The sequence below is a fragment of the Cannabis sativa genome, chromosome 7 (genome assembly GCF_029168945.1).
Source record: "Cannabis sativa cultivar Pink pepper isolate KNU-18-1 chromosome 7, ASM2916894v1, whole genome shotgun sequence".
Lineage (NCBI taxonomy): Eukaryota > Viridiplantae > Streptophyta > Magnoliopsida > Rosales > Cannabaceae > Cannabis > Cannabis sativa.
In genome coordinates, this window is record NC_083607.1 from 2959914 (window position 1) to 2980431 (window position 20518).

Genomic DNA, 20518 nt, shown 5'->3' on the forward strand with positions numbered 1-20518 from the left:
GACATGTACCAAATCATGCCCCTTGAACTTTTTTGGCTATTAAAAATTCCCCCTGAACTATTGAGATTGTTAGATTTAAAGACTTTTGTCTAATTTTAGTAAAAAGAAATTCTAACATGGATTAAAGTTCAAGGGACATGATTTAGTACATATCAAAGTTTGAGGAGCATGATTTAGTAGATATATATCAAAGTCTGGGGAGCATGGTTTAGTACATAAACAATCACTGAAACAATAAAATTTAATGAAATTAGAAAAAAGTCCTTAAATCTAACAATTTCAATAGTTCATAAGGAATTTTTATAACGACCAAAAAAGTTCAGGGGACATGATTTGGTACATGTCAAAGTTCAGGGGAAAAAAATACTAATTAGCCTAAACAGAAATATGGATTGACTAAGAAAATACTCTAAAATAAATACTCTCATAAATACAGTGACTCGTGGATTAAAACTCATTAATACTACGACCATGTAAAAAAATATTCTTTTTAACTTTCATTGAATCTTTCATACAACTCTAATCATTAATTGTCAAAAACCTCGATCAACAGAAGAAAAAATAATTATAGAAAAGCTGGCTTTACTTTACATTTTGGTTATACTTTGGTTATACTTATTTCTAACATAAGTTTTGAACATTAAACCAAGTTAGTTAGCAAAAAAAAAAACATTTCAAATATTATCATAAAATAGGATCTTTTTCATAAATTAATTTTGTGTTAGATTTATTTGTTTCGAAGGATTAAATACTATATGTTACATATTTGTTGCAGTTTTTAATTTTAATTTCGTTAAATTTTATTAAATTTGACTAAATAATAATTACTAAATTATAAAAAGCTATATATAAATAAAAATTTATAATTTTGTTGAGGATATTTCAACTTCTATTATCATTTATTTTAAGATTATTTAATAATTTTTAAAAATAAAATATTAACATGTGATATTTTATTTAATCAAATTAATACTTCATTATATTAACGAAGTTTATTGTAACCGCTACAAGAAAAACACAACATATGGTATTTACACCGCAAATATTCATATGTATATAAATAGATGAATTATTATTGATAGAGTATTTCAGTCTAAGTTACTTCCATGAGAATAAATGGAAGATGAAGTAGGGCTAGTTACAGGATTTCTTTCTACATTACCAAAGTTGGCTTTACCACTTAACATTTTTATTGCTATTTGGCCCACTTCTGCAAACCACTCATCCTCTGGCAATACACTGCCACCAAAAATAAATAAATAAATAAATAATGTTAGATTTACAATCACAAATTAAAAATTCTTAATTGTACTTTAAATCTGATTTAGAACGATTAGAGTATCAACAATATATGACATTGCTTAATGTGTTTTTTGTCAAATAAGTGAGATTAGGTAGAGTAAACAAAAATGTTACTTAAAACAAATATACTATTGTTGATGCTCTTATTTGCAATTTGACTTTAATAAAAATTGAGAAATATTAATATGACATTTGTTGTGTACACCATTAGAGGACCCTTATAATACTTTTTAAATTAGTACTTATATTTTTTTTAAAAAAATATTGACAATTATTGAAAAACATCATATATCTGGAGTGGCAAAATATGTTCGTATTGGGTTCGTATCAAATTTGATGTGATCTGCTTATATATTTTGTGTCAGGCGACCTGTTTTTTGATTTGTGTCTAATTTTTTCAACCCTAACGTGATCCATAAAAACTTGTGTTATGTTCGTGTTGACCCACTTTCACCTATTTTTCTATTATTAAAGGTGGAAGTTTTAGAGAAAAATGATAGATTTATATTCTATTAGAAAATTTATATACATTTATATATAGAACACTTTCCAATAGGTATTACCAATTAATGGTTACTAAATAATTTTAAAATTAAAAAATTTAAAATATTTTCAATTTCATGTTAAAAAAAAATTAAATTTACAATGTTTTTTAACTTAACATTGAATTACTAAATATATATTTTTATATAATTATATTGTTATTAATAATTTTCTTTTTATTTTATTTAAAAACTTATATTAAATACATATTAAGCGAGTTTAATCAAGTTTTTATTTTGTGTCAATACGTGTTGACCCATTTTCAATCCGCATTTAATTTTTTCAGTCTTAACCTGTAAAATTCGTATCGTATTCGTGTTTGTGTGCCGTATTAAAACCTGTTTTGCCACCCTTAATTAAGATGGTATAGAGATGAATTGGATTTGATTGTTTATGAGTTTTTTTTATATGATATAGTATGAATATTATTATGTACCTTTGTGGGTCTATTCCAGTAGCATAAAGTGCTTGAATAGCTCTATCAATAATGTCTTTTATAACCTGATGTAGACTCCTAGACAGATACCGGCCTTGTGAACAAAACAACATCACAAACTCCATATCCAAATAAAACTGCAAAACACACATTAATTAATGTCATAATTATTTCACCATTAATTATGTGATAATTATTTATCAAATTCAATAATAGCTTGCCTGTTGAAGCCCAAGAGGACCTAATGGATGTGGTCCTGACTCAATTTCTTCCCAAAAGTTTTGATCATTTGAGAGCCATAAGATCACAGTCTCCGAAAGTCTTATTAATAGAACTGTCGCAAATCTTTCTCTACCAACAAACATATCCGTTGCAATGCTCGCTATTCGCGTTAGCCTCACATAAAGTTCCTATATGATAAGATGTATTAATAAGAGAAGTTTTGTGTCAAAAAAAAAAAAAATAAGAGAAGTAGTTCATTCATCTTATATATGATATTAAATTTTAACGTACTTGAAAAATTGGAGAAGGAAACCACTCTGGCTCATATGCATATGAGTCCAAATTTGTGTACATTTGTGCACAAAGTTGAGTTTCGCCGTCTTCAGTAAAGATGAGATCGAGTGCATGTTGGCGACAAAAGCTGTCGCGAAGGCGATCCACAGCACGTTGAAGTCGCCTTTTTATTTCCCTTTGTTCGGGGACACGGTTTTGCCTATCAGAATGACCTTTCCTCGGAGTCTCCAATGATCTATTGTTGGTTTGTTGTTGAAAAGGCATAAGTTTTAAGGCAGCTCGGGGGAGTATCTCATCCGCTAACAACGACGCATTCGCGAGCAACGCAATCTGTTGAGCTTCGGTTTCGGCTATCCTCACAATTTTGTTCCCAAAACCTTCTAAGTTCTCATTTTCGGTTGAACCGGGCAATGCATTTATAAGCAAATTGACATAGGAATTGAACACTTTAAGCATTCCTTCTAATGTTAGATTATCCATTTTAAAACTCTCAAGTGGCCCTGTATCTTCAACAAAGTCCTAAACAAAAACACACATCTATAATTAGTTGTCTTTTTTGTTTTTTTATGTTTGGAAAAATTGATTTCACAAATGATGGCATTAGAACATAGCTTAAAGCAATTTGGCATTGTTAATGATGTTCCCTGAGTGAGTTATGTAGTTGAGTTTTCTACTGAGAAACTATTATTCTGGGCTGCCCTGAGATTTATTGGGTTTAAAATTATTGAGCCCTTTAAAAAAATAGTATATTTGAAAAATGCTAAAAAAAATTTTGAAATAATATATATTTTTTTTGAGATTCTTGGCTGATTAGGTAGCTTTAAGTGTAGGTCTATTTCGCCTTAACCTAGGCCAAACCTTCATTATACTCTTTAGCTAAATTTTGTTGCCCTAACTGTTTATTATCACTAGAAGTTAAAGCTACTCTGTAATATTATATATATAAATTCATTTGTTACATAGCTCAATTTAATCACAGAGCTTATTACCTTTTATATTTTAATTTTATACACTTAATTTTTTTTTTTTTTGCAAAACCCTTAAGTTTATTTTTTTTAAAAAAAAATTAAGGCGTTAGTTAATCATTACCGTTAAATACCAATTAGATGATCATTGTGCACACCTATATGTATATGTAACAGTAAAACATCGAAACCAATACAATAATCATCCAAATAGTATTTAACGGTAATATTTAATTAACACCTCAAATTTATAAAAAAAAAATAAACTATTTAAGAATTTTGCCACATAAAAAATAAAAAAAAATTGTTTATAAAATCAAAACTTGAGGGGGTTACGCTGTCAATAACCCTTCTTTCAATTCTGTTTTCTCAATTGGCATCAATTTTTAGTAGCAAAAAAATATTTTAGTTATTTTACAAACATTGAAAATAATATTTCATTTACTTCACAAATCTGTCACACTAAGAATTTCATTATCATAACAAAAGAAAGAAACAATCACCTGAACCATTGAACTGAATTTATGAGCACTACTTGATAGTTTAGGCTGAGAAGCATTTGAGCCACTAACAGGGCGAGTTCCAACAGGGTAAACCAGACACCAATCATCAGCAGCAGCAACAGCAGCACTGCTCTGCTCAATCTTCTTCAAACTATCACTAAATGTCTGCTCAATAAAGGGTCTAAATAGCCTTAACAACACAGACGAAAGCGACAGCCCGCGAGCTTCCAACAAAGAACAATAGCCTAAACACACTTGAACACACTCTGCAGCCACTCTTAAACTCCCTGATGCTGCTGAAGATACCAAAACATGTCTCTTAAGATGAAGAGCTAGAGTTTCGGTTTGTTTTACTGTCCAAGTAACTAGCTCAGACGAGTAAGCGGGTTCTTCCCCGAAAGCCAACATAGAGTCATTAACAGCTTGAGCAATAGTTGAGAACACAAGCTGCGAAATAGTAGTTGTGTAAGCTCTTCCACACAATGCATTTGAGGAGCGAAAGCTCTGAATGCTTGTGTGGAGCCTTTGTTGATGAGAATTGAGAAGTAATGTGTGAGCTCGAGGACCATCCCCGAGTTTTTTTAAGGCTAAAACAGCTGAGCGCAATTCAACACCGCGAATTGAACTTAGGCTCATGGTTTCGGCTAGTTGATCAGCTAGTTTCTGTCTTTGTTCGGTTATTGCGATTTGGAATGACAAGAGTGAAGATGTGTTAAGGGATTTTCTTTGGTTGGCTTCTTCTACTATTTTTTCTCCTTCGTCTAAGGCGGCTAAAGCTTCGTCTACTCTTTTTTCGGCTAAGAGAACCTCGAGGGTGTCGAGAAACTCTACAAGCCAATTCTCCATCTTTGAAAGGTGTATGTTTTGCTGAGATGTATGATCTTCTAAACATGAATCTTCTTCATCACTTGATAGTGAATCAAGACCAACTCCTTCAGCTAAACTATGAACAAAAGCTGCTTGAGTTGATAAGAGATTTCTCATCGAAAGAAGTTGCCCCTCAAGATCAGATATCTCCTTTGATGTACTGAAAAATATCATCAAAATAAAAATGAATTTTTATAAGAAACTATCATGTATGAAAATCATCAACGCTCAGACCCCGAAATTGTGAAGAAAAAAAATATATTATTGGCTTATACGAGTTTATTTAGTACACCTTATTAAGTCGTGTTGTATTATATAATATTATATAAAATTATATTTTATATTTTCAATTAATTTAATATAATACGGCATAGTTGATAAACTAATAAAGTTTTAAATAATACAAAAATATATTAATATAGTGTTAAGTATAATGGTAAAGAATTGTGACAGTCAGAGTCACGTGATCTGCAAGGAAAAAGATTAAGTAACTGTATAATTACTAGATAGGATAATTACTAAGGTGGTAATTACACAGTTTAATAATTATACTATATTTTAAAATGCAATGTATGTTTGGATATGAGATAGTAATTACATATGAATTCCTAATATATTGTTTGGCAAAATAATTAATAATTACATGAGAAAATAATATTTTTTAGTAGCTAATATTTAATATAGAAAGTTTTTAGTAATTACACAGTGTAATTACATTCAATTCTCATGGGGGTCATAAGAATTATAGAGTGTAATTAGAACCCTTTAATTACTTTCAATTACATAGTTACAGTGTAGTTACAGTGTAATTACATGGTCAAACAAATATGTCAAATTATGTAACTACCTCTAATTACACACAAATCTAATTATGGTTTTTCAAACGCACATATCATGAAGAAACTATACAGTTAAGTATCATTGACCTAATGATCTCATAGGAAGTTAGGAAGTTGAAGGGGATCAATGTTAGCTCTATGCTAAAGCGGGCTTGGCCCAAAAGGACAAAAAAATCTTTAAAAATACACACGGCCCAAATATTCTAATTTTTCTCCTAATGGACCCAATTATAGGACCCAAAATTTAATTTTATCTTAGAGTAGAAAGTATTAAATTTTGTGTAATTTCTTACCGAATGAAGGCTCCATAGTTAGCATAAACACTCTTACGCATTTCCTCAGCCGAAGCTTTCTTCAAATCCACCAGGTTAGAGCTCAAGTGCCTAATCTCCTATATATATATATATATATATATATAAATATATGTATTAAAATGTGAGGAAGAAGAAGAAGAAAAGTATATAAAAATTAATATTGATGAGTAGTACGTACGTACCTTTTCATTCATGGTGTAACATTTAGAGGTAATGTAAGCATCAGGATCGAAATGAGAAGTTTTGAAGGGCTTAAGCTTATCACTTAGAGTTAAATGTGCATCAAGTTCTGAAGAATCTCCAAGAGAAGATCCTCTTGATATTGATGAGAATGTTGATGAGTCCATCTCTTAATCTTCTTCTTCTTCCTTCTTCTTCACCCATGCAAATCAAGAATATATATCTTAATCTCAAAAGCCTAATTCTAAATGATTAAGTTATGGAATTTTGATTCTGATTTTACCAAATAATTATATTATTATTCCACTTTAAGTGGTTATAAATTTTCTTTGATCCAAAAATTTGGGAGTTTCTTTAAGTGCTAAACATTTGTTATATCCCAATGAGTTTTGACTTTTTCAAACTTGTTAATTCGTTATTAGTTTTTTTTTAATAAATATAATATATTTGAAAATTTATATTTCTTATTAAAACATTAGTGTATATCATTATAGTACATATTAAATATTTTTTCAATAAAAAATAAGGATTCATCATAAATATAAATATGACATTAAATATTTATCAAAACATTTATATATTAAAAAGGAAAGTTCCATTTTATCATCAATTAATAAAATATATATTATTGTTATTAAGATAAATTTTTGTTAACTAATAAATGATCTCCAAATATTAATTAATTAATAATTAATTTTTTTTGATGAATAAGATCAATTGTATTATTTAATCAAATTTTTATAAACATGAATTATTACTCAAACTCAATTATATATCATTCTATACATTTATTCGCCCATATTAATTATATTTTTTTTACAATTTCAGCAAACCAAGTCTTATTCCCAATTGACATTTTGCTAGGTAGTGTTCCTATTAGTCTAGTCAAAGCATCATGTTGTATCTTTTTGATTGTATGCCTTATTTGCTATATAAATTATAATGCTTCATTCCTCACCTGCCACAAATTATAAACCACAGAAGCTATCTTATGGTTAATAAAATACTTTTCCTTGCCTTGCTAATCTTAATTTTAGAGATTTTTTCAAACAGCTCAAGAATGTTCTCAGTTAGTACTTTTCGTTTTAACCACTCTTTGATTTTCTCCGAGCACTTCTTACTATAAGAACATGCAAAAAATAAGAGCATGTTTGGTATTATTTTCTGTTTTTTGTTTTTAAAAAATTGTTTTTGGAAATGAGAACAAAAAATAGTTTTTAAAGTTTTTAAAAACAAGTTATGTTTGGTTAGTGTTTTTAAAAACCAATACTGACCAAAAGTGAATTGGTTTTTAAAACAGAAAACAACATTTTGTTGTTTTCAAAATTCTTGTTTTTTTGTAACTTTGTTTTCTGAAAACTGTTTTCAAAAAACAAGGCCAAACAAGCCAAATTGTTTTCAAAAAACAATTTTCTGTTTTTAAAAGCAAAAAACAGTTTTTTAGTTATGATGCCAAACATGCACTAAGTGACTGATATTCTCATCTTTAACTCCACAAATCAAACAATGAAGATTCAAACCTGGTTCATACATCCTTATTCGATATTTAGTCCTAAGCCTTTGCCACATAACAAGCCACATAATGAATTTATGTTTAGGAGTCATTAGTCTATCCCAAACAAATTTTGGCCATTCTTTTTTTTTTCGTGCATTTCAAATAACATAGTGTGTCCCGCTTGAATGCTGTATTTTTGACCCACAAAGGCTTTTTGGCTAATCTTTTCCTTGAGCTCATTTTTGACAGCCACCAAATTAATTTTCCAATACTAGCTGCAATCCGTGGGGTTTGTGTAATCCCACCAATTGTAGTTTCCCAGGCGACTTTCCATTCTTGTATATTCCTGAAACCTAAGCCACCATTTGATTTTGGTCGACAGATTGCATCCCATGCTATAAGCTCTACATTTATGTTCACTGCATTTTCCTTTCATAAAAAGACTCTACAGATTGCTTCTACATCTCGGAGCAAACTCTTTGGTAAGATCATAATTTGCGCTCAATAAGAGCGTATTGCTAACAACACAGAATTAATTAATAATAATAACAATAAATGACGAGAAGGTTTTTACGTAGTTTTAAAGTTAGTTATTCATAATCCACAAGTCTATCTTATTCTGGGTTGATAAAATTATATACAGAATACAATAAATTAGTCTTCAGAATGAAAAATAGATATAATTCTCTTTCTTTTCCCAAAATGGTCGTCCTTTGTTTCTTGATTTATCTCCCTATTTATAAGAGTCTATGACGACAGTTATTCTCTTGAGATCTTATTATCACTTGTAACCGTTCGTGAAACGTGGACAATCTCCACGTTTTATATCTATACACATGAGATAATTACAAGTAACTTCTCATAACCGCACTTTTAACTTTATTCGCAAGCGGTTTATGCTAGACTATTCTCGCAGTTCAACAATACTTTTCAAAACACTTTATCGTAAGCCAGCGTCTAAGTATAGATTTTAGTAATTCTCGCGTTTTTCTATTAATATTGAGTGAAGTATACACAAGACGCTTATTATAGTGTAACATAAGCGAGATGAATCATGTCGAAGTTGTTGTCTTTATTTTTTCAATATACTCACATGTATGTGGGTCAATGAGCTGTAAAATCATTATCTACACTTTCTAAATAATTTCGTAATGTATTCTGTTTATCATGAGATGAACTTTCTCTCTTCATCCTGCTGGTCTCATCAATCGGTAGTTATTTACTCGTGTCTTGCCATTGTCTACAGGCTGGTAAGTTTGAGTATTTTTTTAACTGTATATCTCGAGGTGAGTCGTCTAAATGCATTATTAATGCATAATTTGAGCTAGTTCATATTCTAGCTATATTATACGTGCCAGTACCATATTGCTACTCGAAATATGAGTATAACAATTGTCCCCTAAAATGTACTTTTTTTTTTAAAAAAAATGACTTTTTAATTACCTTAAGGGTTCGATCATATTTTTACCATTCAAAAAACTGCACGCTTTATTTTTGGCAATTCAAGACTTCGAGGTATATCATTTTAACATTTATTACTTTGATCTTTCTCTTTCCAATAGCTTCCATCCGTTCGATCTATCATCATTGTGATCGAACGGTTATCACCTTTTGGGTATAAAATTCAAAATCCCTTTAATTTTGCCATTATCACCCACGAAACTTTTAGAACTCGAAAAAATCTCAGCCATCTTTTTTCTGAAATTAATGCCCTCACTGTCGCTTACTTATATTCTTCAAATTTCAACCAATTGCGTTTCTCAACCCCAAAATCGCCAAGGTCTAGACCCCTCGAACCATGAGCTCTCATCAAGAAGTTCTTCGAGACCCAAATTTTTCCGTTGAACCAGTAAGTGGTTTTTCCTTAATTAATTTCTTTATCATTCCATTTTGAATTCCTTACATATGCTCTTGTTATTTTGCATCATTTGTTGTTGGAGTGGGTTTTATATGAATTTTTTAGGAATCTAGGGCTAGAAATTTTAAGGTTATGTGATTCGTAGATTTGGGTTTGTGCTCTATTTTTCCAAGAATTGGGGCTTTATACTTTGTGACTATCATGTCCCAATTTAACTTAGAATTTTCATTCCCAGAATTTTAGAATTAGACTATCTTCAATTTCAGGCCATAGCTTTTAAACCTCAAATTTGTAAACCTCAGTCAATACTCAAAATCAATGGCAAAAAAATTAGGAAGCACCTCCTTAGGACCAATCAGGAAGAGGTTTCTAACTACATATGTGGTTTGATTTGAAAAAAATTACAACCCGTACTACCCACACCGCAAACACTTCTAGTTACCTAGAACATATAGTCTATACCTAACTCTATCACACATGGCGGAAATGCCCCAAGGTCAGGTGAGATGATAGTATGATGTAGCACTAATGTGAAAATAATTATTTTTTTTAGAACAACCATAAAACAATAATTTGTATTTTTGTAAAAAAAAAAAAAAATTAATAATTCATAAAAAAGATTATAATACTATAGAATGTTATTTTGTAAACTTTGTCATTTTTAGGAATCTATGGATAATTCCTTATTTTCCAGTATTAATATAATTTTGAATTCTTTATCCCAGAATTGCATGAGTTGGATTTGGACCAAATTATATGGACTATGGAATCGTGTTGGGCTTTTATTGACAATGATGAAAGCCCATAGACATTTGAAAGGCACATAAAAAAGGATCAACCCTTCTTTTTCTTTTTATTTTATTTTTATGACTTTTGAAAAATAAATTCTCGACATCAAGTCGAGTATAAATTTAGATTAAATTTTAAGATTACAAATATTATCTGATAAATTTAGACATAATCATATGTGTCTTAAATTCTAATTAATTCAAATCTAAAATTCAATTTCGGAAAGATAATTTATTCAATTAATTAATCACTCTCAAACTCTTGGGGAGTAGTTGAATTAATTAAAATTCTAGTCAGATAGTCTTTTATTTATAACAATTTTTAAAGATTTATCTCAAATACCCAACTTGCCAAAAACAAATGATAAATTCTAAAACCATACCAAATAGTATAAATGAATTTTAAATGACTGTCATCTCTCAAATATCTCAAGTGGAAAATTTCATTCCAAAATTTCAAAGTGATTTAATTATTTACAAAGTTTTCGAAGATACAAAAATTGTGAACTATGTTTTCAAAGTGATTTTATAAAAGGGTATGTAGGTAAATTAATTGTTAAAGTTAAGTACAATCTTAAATACCACACGATGGTATAAAACACAAATACAAAGGGAAATTTGATTTTCTATACAAAAACATAAAAAAAAAAAATTGGTAGCAGATTTGGTCCGATGGTAGTCCGATGGGTGGTCCGATGGGCCCGATGGGTGGCCCGATGGGGTAGCCCGATGGATGGTCCTATGGGTAGCCCGATGGGTGGTCCGATGGTGTAAATAGGATGATGTAAATGGGGGTATTTTAGGAATATCATAAAAATTGTCACATTTTACAAATATTAGTTATTATTTGTTTAGAAAATTTTTTTTAACCAAATGTAAGCATAAAAAATTAAATTTCCCAATACAAATCCATACATATCATAAATATAAGTGATCATTCACCTTAGAATTTTTTTTAATTTTTCAAATAATAAAAGAATCCTAAAAAATGTCATATACTAGAATTATTTCATTTTCAATTCTAAAATATAATATCTCCTACAAATCTACAAATAGCATAATCACTCACAAAGAAAGAAAGCACGAAGGTAATTATTAAGTGCTCATTAAAATTACAGATTCAGTTGTAATTCCAAGCTCACTTTAATTTTCTCTAAGTTTATTTCAATTATTTAATGTTATACAAAAGAATTGAATGAGTCGAACTAAAATTAATAAATTGTTATGTAATAAAATTAGTATAAGTACTTGTGTTGTGGAATATCATGGGAATGGAATATCATGTATATATATAAAATAATATTAACAAAGTGATCCTTTTAATTTACATGGGGATTTTTAAAAAAAAGATATATATATTTTAAAAAATACTACAAAAAAACCGTTACTTTTAGTGATAATTTTAGTCACAACATAAATTTTTTGTGACTTTAAGTCACAATAAAAATTTACTTGTATCTAAAATATAATATCTTTAAATACAAGTTATCACTAATTTAATTTTGATTACAATAAGTATTATGATTAAAAATAAATTTAGTGGCAACAAATTATAATTTTTGTGATTAATACTTTAAGCCAGAAAAATTTTATAATTAGTCACAAATTTTATTGTGATTAAAAGTAAGATATTTTTTATAATGAAAGCATATATATTCTTACATATGCATGAATAAATTTCGTTACAATACGTACCATCATCACCATATCAAATAATAATATGGAAAGTTTGGGATTGGAAATTAATTAATAATAATAATAATAATAGATAATTAACAAAAATATTATATATATCTAAGAGTATTTATATATTATTTATATATTTATTAATCTTGGTCATCACTCCAATTCTGAATTGCTTGTAAAACTGCTTGTTTCACCATTTGAGCATCAATGCTATCGTCACTCTACAAAATCAAGATAAAATATATAAACAAGAAATCAACAAATTAAACCACATAATTAATTAACAACATAAATATACGTACATTATTATATATAATCAAGATATATTAATAAATATATGTACATTATTATATAATCAGGGCTGACCCGTCTCAAATATTTCAGAAGTTCTGTTCTAATATTAAAAAGTAGGCCCAACAAAAAAAAATTATAATTTGTAAATAACATTTTTAATATTATTATATTATAAAAATATATTTTACATAATTAAACACCTAAAAACTCAAACAATTTTATTAAAATTGTTATTATTTTCAATACTACTTCAAACTAATATCAAATATTATGGATAAAAAAACTAAAAAGCATTAAATAAGGGAAAAAAATCATAGAAAAACCTTTCTTTTTTATTTAGCATGACACATTGATGGAATGTTGGGTTAAAAAAAAATCTGAAAAATTATATTGGGCTTTTTTAAATTTTAGGCCATGTGCATTAGCACTGTTTGCACAGGTTAATGGCCGGCCATGAATCAGGGTCTAGCTATTTGTAATTTTAACAAGTAGAGGATTCAATTAATAACATTTGCAAAATACATGGTCCAAAATGATATTTATGATATATTAATTAATAATAACAACTTTAGATCATGATGTAATATTTATATGGGAATGTAGGGTTCTTGTTGGAAATTCAAGGACATGTTTTTCTCTACTTAAAAACAAATAATAAGTTACAGGAAAAGTCTAAAATGTTTTGGAAAAGTACTGAAAGGAGTACTATATATATGTCAAGCATTAATTTACATGAATAAGGATAAAAAAGAAAGCAGCCTATTCCAAGTCATTATATAATTAAATTTATATGTATTTATAATTTTTTGTTTATATGAAATAACAATTTTATTGAAATTAAACATTCTGAATACAGATAAAAAAAAAATGCTACAATTAAAAAGATATATGCCTAATAATAACATAAATGAGTTACTTGATTTGCTGATAAATCCATATAAAGTTTTAGTAATATATAATATATGCACCATGCACAAATTATAAGTATGTACGTATTTATTTTTTCAGAATATATAATAGGTTCTAGGTTAAATAAATGTGATTTTTGAGACCAATTACTATCATGCCATATTAAATGTGTTTCAGTGTAATTTATGGCTAAACATATTATAATAATTAAAAGGGTAGTTATATTTGCACCCCATAAAATTATAAATACACCCCATTATTAAAAAAAATATAAACTTAAATAATTTTTAAAAATTATTCTTAATATTTTTTTAAATTTTTTTCCTCACATTATTTTATGTTAATTTTAATACTTATTTTGATTTCATTTTCATAATTTTTTCTAACTCATGTAAATATTTATTTATTTTTTTCTGAGAAAATTTCATATAATTTTTTATTTTAATTTTTTTGTCATAATTTTTAAAATATAATTTAATTTTTTTTTATAGGTATATTTTTTAAGAATATAAATTGAAAGAAAAAAGTTAAAAATACTTAGTACAATTAAAGATATAAATTTTATATAAAATAAAAATTATTAAAATGGGGTGTACTTAGGAATTTTTGGGGTGTAAATAAAATTTCCCTAATTAAAATTATATAATATATAGAATAATTATCTTTTTTACCCCTGTACTTATGACACTATACTATTATGCCCCTTAATCTATTCAGCTTGTTACAAATAGTCCTTGTATAATTTTATATGCATACATTTAGTCCTTCTGTTTATTTTGTTTAAAAATACTGTTTGTATTGATGATGTGGTATTATAACAAAGGATAGAGTAGTAATTTCATCTCTTTTTAGAGGGAAAATTGACTATGAGGTGGCATAATAACTCACAATGAAAGATGATTAAAAATGATTTTATAACCTTTTAAAAAAAATTTAATAAAAATAATTTTATTAAAATAATTCCAATCGTTTTTTAGCAGTTCAAATTAGAAAAAGGTGTAAAATTAGGATTCTACAGTATTGAAGAGATGGATATCACTAGAAAGAACATGGGATTTTTGGAAAATTAAGGTAATGATATTCTATTTTTTGGGATGTTATTTTTCATTTTTTTTTCCTGTGATTGTAATTTTTATGACTTGTAATTTATTTTCCTAATGGTATATAATTTTTCAACTACTATATCTATGTATAATGCCACATTATTAATTTAACAGTCAACTTTAGTCAATTTTAACAGAATTAGATAGAAAGATTATACTATTCCAACTGATATATTTTAGGGGGTATTTTTAACTACACTTATAAATTAAGGGACATCATAGTATAGTATCATAAGTACAGGGACTAAAAAAGCTAATTATTCTAATATATATATATATGGAGCTTTTTAGGTAGAAACGTCACTTTTGTTTCTATTGTAGAGGTATTTTCTATTTTCATACAAAAATCATATTCTATTTTTTTATATATAAATATATATAATATTGTTATATCTATTGTAGAAATTTTGAATCATATTTTCACCACTTTAAATTATTCAAAAAATTTCAAAAACAGAACAACTATACATTAATACACACCATTTATATATATAAAAAAAAAATAATTATAATTTTTCTATATATATTAAAAACAATAAAAGTAAAATTAAAGCTCTCACCAAAAAAGGAAATCCTCTACATGTGGTTCAAATTCTGTAATATATCTTTTGTTATTAATTACTTTCAAAAATATATATATGTTTTTTAGTCACACGTGATGGTGTTTTTTTTTTTTTTTTTTTTTTTTTTTTATTAATTTTAAAACTAAATACAAATGAGTTGAAAACATTTTTATATATATATATTTATATACTTACTTCTCCTCCAATAGCTTGGAGTTGAAAATTGTGAGTACAAGAAACCCTAGCATCAAGAACATCAAGCCCTAAGTTTTCAAAGGCTTCAAGTATGGAGACAAGCAAACCAGGGCAATTCTGCTCTGATAACACATTTATAACAAAACCCTTTTCAATGCTTTCCACTCCAACCTCCTGATCATCATCAAAATATATATAAAACAATAATTAATTAATTAACAATAATATTACTTAATAATAAATATATACAAAATAAATCATTAATACTTACCACAGGCAAGTGATTTTGATGAATTGATGAGATTGAGGAATTAGAGCCAATTTCTTGGTTCAATATTGCCACCTTTTGCTTCAACTCCGAAATATATTTTGACGCATCAACTATAATCGAAGCTTTCTGAATCTGTAGAATTTTATAAATTTTATAAAATTTTATATATAATATCAAATTTTATAACTATTAGGGCAAAATAAAAGATATTATAATGAATTGATTATATACAGCGGTGGAGTTGGTGATGGCTCGAAGTCGCTGCAATCTCTCATGCAAAGCTCTCTTTTCATTTCTCGAAGAGCTACCACTCATGATGATATATATATATAGATATATTTATATATAAATATATGTATATATATATGATGAAATATTGATAAAGATTCCCTTTGATGAGAGATATCTTTCTTTACTCTTTTTTTGATTTACAAAATCGTTTTGGTTTTTCCATAGAGAGATATGGGGCTTTATTTAAAGAAGCCAAAGATATGGAATTAATGAACACTTCTCATCAATTTTTCTTAATTATTATTATTATTATTCTTGTTTGTTTGTCTGTTTCTATAGATATATACTATATACTATACTATATACATTTCATTTTTCTCTTCTTATTATTTTAATATATATATCAAATATTAAACATGTAAAAAAAAATATATCAAATATTAAATTAAATGTATACAAGTATAAAAAAAATATTTATTAATTATTAATTAATTAAGTTTCTTTCGTAGTTAGTGGTAAATTAACTTTTTAGTAAATAATTTACGTATTCAATTTGGTAACTTATTATAATTTATGGACATGAGTTAATTAATTAAATTAACCAGCAGCTAGCCCCCACTCTTGATTGTTTTTATTTATTTAATTATTTATTTTGGTACTTTTCTTTTTATTATTCAACATTCTCTTGTAGCTAGTCATATGATTAATAATATATCACTATTTAACAATAATCACAACAAGTATGTATATATATACATAAAAATATGAAAAGAATTAATGATATGTAACTAATGTACGTTGTATATATATACATTTTTTATTTTTGGCAATAGAAAATTCAAATAAGGTAGCTATATGGGAATATAATATATGTATATATATATCGTTTGTTTTATTCAATATAAATAAAACAATAGCATACACATATAGACACATTTTCTTTTGGTGCTACTATATCAATAATAGACCAACAAATAAATTTGGATGCGAGTATAATAGCAATTTAAGATCCACGGGTAAATATTAAAATTTAAAAGTGTAGTACTGAAAATGAGGTTTATAAGAATTAGAACTAATTATGCAAGATAGAGTGAGTGTATATGGTAAATGTATCGATCTTGATCTCAAAACCAAGTGACATTTTAGTCGATTAATAATGCATTTTATATATGATATTATTTTTTTTCACACATTAATATTAATAGTGTAAAATAATCTAACATATTATATATAAAATTAAAAATAATCGTACATTTTATATATGGTATTATTATTATGTTTCTTATCATTAATTTGTTTTATTATTTTATATTAATAAAATTAAGAATTAGTAACATTTAATGCATGCATGTTTATTTAGAGTTTTATTAAAGTTACTATTACATAAAAAAATAATTTAAATAATAATAATAAAAATTACACTATTAATACAATTAAATTAACTCTAAGCATTAGTTTTCATCATTAACTTTAATAGAATAATAAAAAGAAAAAAAATTAAGCCAACAATTTCTGTCAAATAGTCATATTTAATAATATAAGAGAGACATACTAATTATTTAGTATATATAATTTAAGAAAAACTATTATAGAGTATGCATAACATTGTTATTAAGTACACTATGGTGCTAGCTAGCACTATCATGAGATGGTGCTCTCTCGGTAATTGTGAGCCATTTTTTATAGTTATTATTAAAGGAATATTGTTATTGGGCACAATTTTATGATTGATTCATTTTTTTTATTAAGTTATATGAGATTTGATACTTAATTATATACATCAATAACAGTATAACACCGAAAAAAAATAGTAAATACCAATAGTATTTTTTAGTATTTCTCTTATTAAAATAAAATAAGTATGACCTAATATTAAATAACAATATAACACTTCATTTAGTGGTATTAGATATGATTAATGTCTTTTTGTATTTCTCGAGTCTCGATAAAAGTGTGATCTCCGATCCCGCTCCGTTAGTACATCCTTCTGGGGCGAGAGGGTATAATTGTAAAAAAGAGATGGTATATTAGCTAGCTAGGTGAGTTTGCATGAGAGAGAGAGAGAGTAGTTTGTGGAAGAAGAGAGGCCCCCGTGAGGAGGAGATTTTGGAGGGATTGACAGCTAAACAACCTTTGACGCTTCCCTCTCAGCTATCGAGATGCCTCTCTCTCTCCTACCTCCCATTCTCTCTCTCTCTCTCTCTCTCTCCTCCTCACGTGTAGATTCCCTTTTCTCTCTCTCTCTCTATAAATATATCTATACATGCACGTACACACTATACAAACGCGTTTCACTATATATATAGCCTAACAACGCTTCTAATAATAACTATATATTATATTAATTATTGAACAAATATATATATGACCTATTGACCTTCCTCTTTTAAAGTTATATTCTCTCTCTCTCTCCTCACGTGATGATGACTACTCACATTTCAAACATTGTGATATACGTACACAAGAATTTGTAGATATTATATTTATATATATATATATATGATGATAAGCTATATAAAAATAGATATAGATAAATAGCTAATTAGGTTATTTAGTGTATAATATATGTATATGTTTTAGTTATATAGTGCGTACGTACGTGCATATATATAGTATATTGTTTGATTTGATTATTATGAGAAATAATAATATCATATATTGATATATATAATTGGTGCAGAAACGTATTAATTGTCTGTATTGGTGAGAAACAAATTAAGCATCACGTACGTACCCACATATATTCACATGTGTGCAGCTTATATATATATTTATATATATATATATATATATATTAATCATCACAACAAAACAATCTAATATCCCTGCATAACCTGCTCTTCATCTCCCTACCTTGTCATTTTCCTTTATTGATTTTTCTCATTTATTTTTAGTATAATTTGATCTATAGATCTCATTGTTATTATATGTAAGAAAATTTGAAATTAAATAATAATCACAATATATATGATATAATTGTGAAGCATTAACATACTATTCTAGGATCATATATTATATTATGATCCAATAAATATCAGGTGATCTTTTTTAAATCTATATTTATTAAAAGAAGACGGCAATTAACATATTTGAAAAATTATTGGTACAATATTATATATATACCATGCATGTATATATCTATACATACCTATATTATTTATAATTGCTTTTGAAATTAATTAGCTAGCAAAACGGGAATCGGGGATGGCCCCCATGGAAAATATATTATGCGATTGCATGGTGGAAGAGGCCAAATATATATATAATTATTTGAGAATATATGTATATATATATATATATAGAGAGAGAGAGAGAGAGAGAGAGAGATCGAAAGAGTAGTACTAGTGGTTATTAGCTAAGATAAAGCTAGGGTTAGGGCTAACACATTAGTACATATGTATGTTTGTTGTTGTGGATTGACTTATGTAATGATTAAATGTTACCGAAGTCGATGCAAATTTGTTGTGTTTTGTCCAAGGAAATTCCAAAGCAAAGCAAGATATAAAGTGATCCATAATTGGTTTTCGAAATTCGAGAATAGTATTCTATCTTGTGTTGTGTTGTGTGTCCATTGAGCCTGACTTAGTGCTTATCTGTATGCTACTATTGATGCTATTTATATCTATAACTATTCCAATCATCAATCATCTCTCTCTATATACATCATATATATATATGAATTATGACAATGTTCAAAAAAAAAGTTACCTTAATAACCAATGTTAATTAAGCACACAATTACATGAATATTCATGCTATGCATGCTAGCAAGATAATTATATATGTGTGTGAAACAATTATATATTAATGATCAACTTTATCTGTTAGAATTTGAGATTAGATAAATGTGATTTTATCTTAAAATTAATTAATTAATAATAGAAAGAGTAGTTTATTCATTTTATATATAATAATTTATTTCACTATATAAATAATGTAAGACTAACTCTAATACACTCTCCTTACATTTTTGAACTAGAAAGTATGGGTATATAACGAACGACCTTTAAGAGACTATAGGGTCGAATGTGACATTTGAAAGAATCCTACAAGCCCAAGGTTAAATATCGAAAAATTTGTGGGTGTACACGTTAGAAAATTTGTAGATTATGAAACAAGTCAAAAATCCCTAACACTAAAAATTGACACACATTGGCCGCAAGGTCCCAAATAGAGATTAAAAGAGAGACAACAAAAGTATCTTTTTGGACCGACAGCACTTTGAACAAATGACTTTTTGGGCCGGTGGTATTTTGGGCTCACAACGGATCACAAGTGACTTTGATACTATATTAGAATTTGGGTCTCAAAACTAATTGATAGGGAAGAGTATCACATTTATCTTATATATACAATTATATTAATGATCAACTTTTACTCACTTGATATATTAATCTAGACATGAATTAAGAAATTAAAACTTTTTATTGCAGTTGTGTTAGGAATTTTTAAAGGTATATTTTGGTTTTTTTTTTTTAAATGGAAAGGTATATTTTGTTAATTTTTTGTTTATATGTATATAAACTTTATTTTTAATACTTGAAATGGACGGCCATTGTAGAGATTAGGAACATACGACAGGAAAAATAAGACACGATAATACAATTTGAAATCCATACAAAATTAACAAATTTGAGTTTAACTTTAAATGAATTTGAAT

At 27.2% G+C, this 20518-nt stretch overlaps 2 protein-coding genes across 2 annotated transcripts; both read right to left on the bottom strand.

Moving 5' to 3' along the window:
* Nucleotides 1-970: 970 nt before the first annotated feature.
* LOC115697131 (exocyst complex component EXO84A) lies at nucleotides 971-6770 on the bottom strand. Its single transcript, XM_030624046.2, has 7 exons — nucleotides 6468-6770; nucleotides 6265-6362; nucleotides 4266-5292; nucleotides 2795-3316; nucleotides 2503-2691; nucleotides 2282-2418; nucleotides 971-1239 (listed from the first exon to the last, which is right to left on the bottom strand). Exons 1-7 carry the CDS (start codon nucleotides 6630-6632, stop codon nucleotides 1089-1091), a joined length of 2289 nt encoding a protein of 762 aa, XP_030479906.2. The 5' UTR covers nucleotides 6633-6770; the 3' UTR covers nucleotides 971-1088.
* Nucleotides 6771-12179: 5409 nt separating this feature from the next.
* LOC115698064 (transcription factor SCREAM2) lies at nucleotides 12180-16130 on the bottom strand. The gene is made up of 4 exons (XM_030625246.2): nucleotides 15859-16130; nucleotides 15628-15759; nucleotides 15357-15530; nucleotides 12180-12513 (listed from the first exon to the last, which is right to left on the bottom strand). Exons 1-4 carry the CDS (start codon nucleotides 15940-15942, stop codon nucleotides 12433-12435), a joined length of 471 nt encoding a protein of 156 aa, XP_030481106.2. The 5' UTR covers nucleotides 15943-16130; the 3' UTR covers nucleotides 12180-12432.
* Between the last annotated feature and the right edge of the window lie 4388 nt (nucleotides 16131-20518).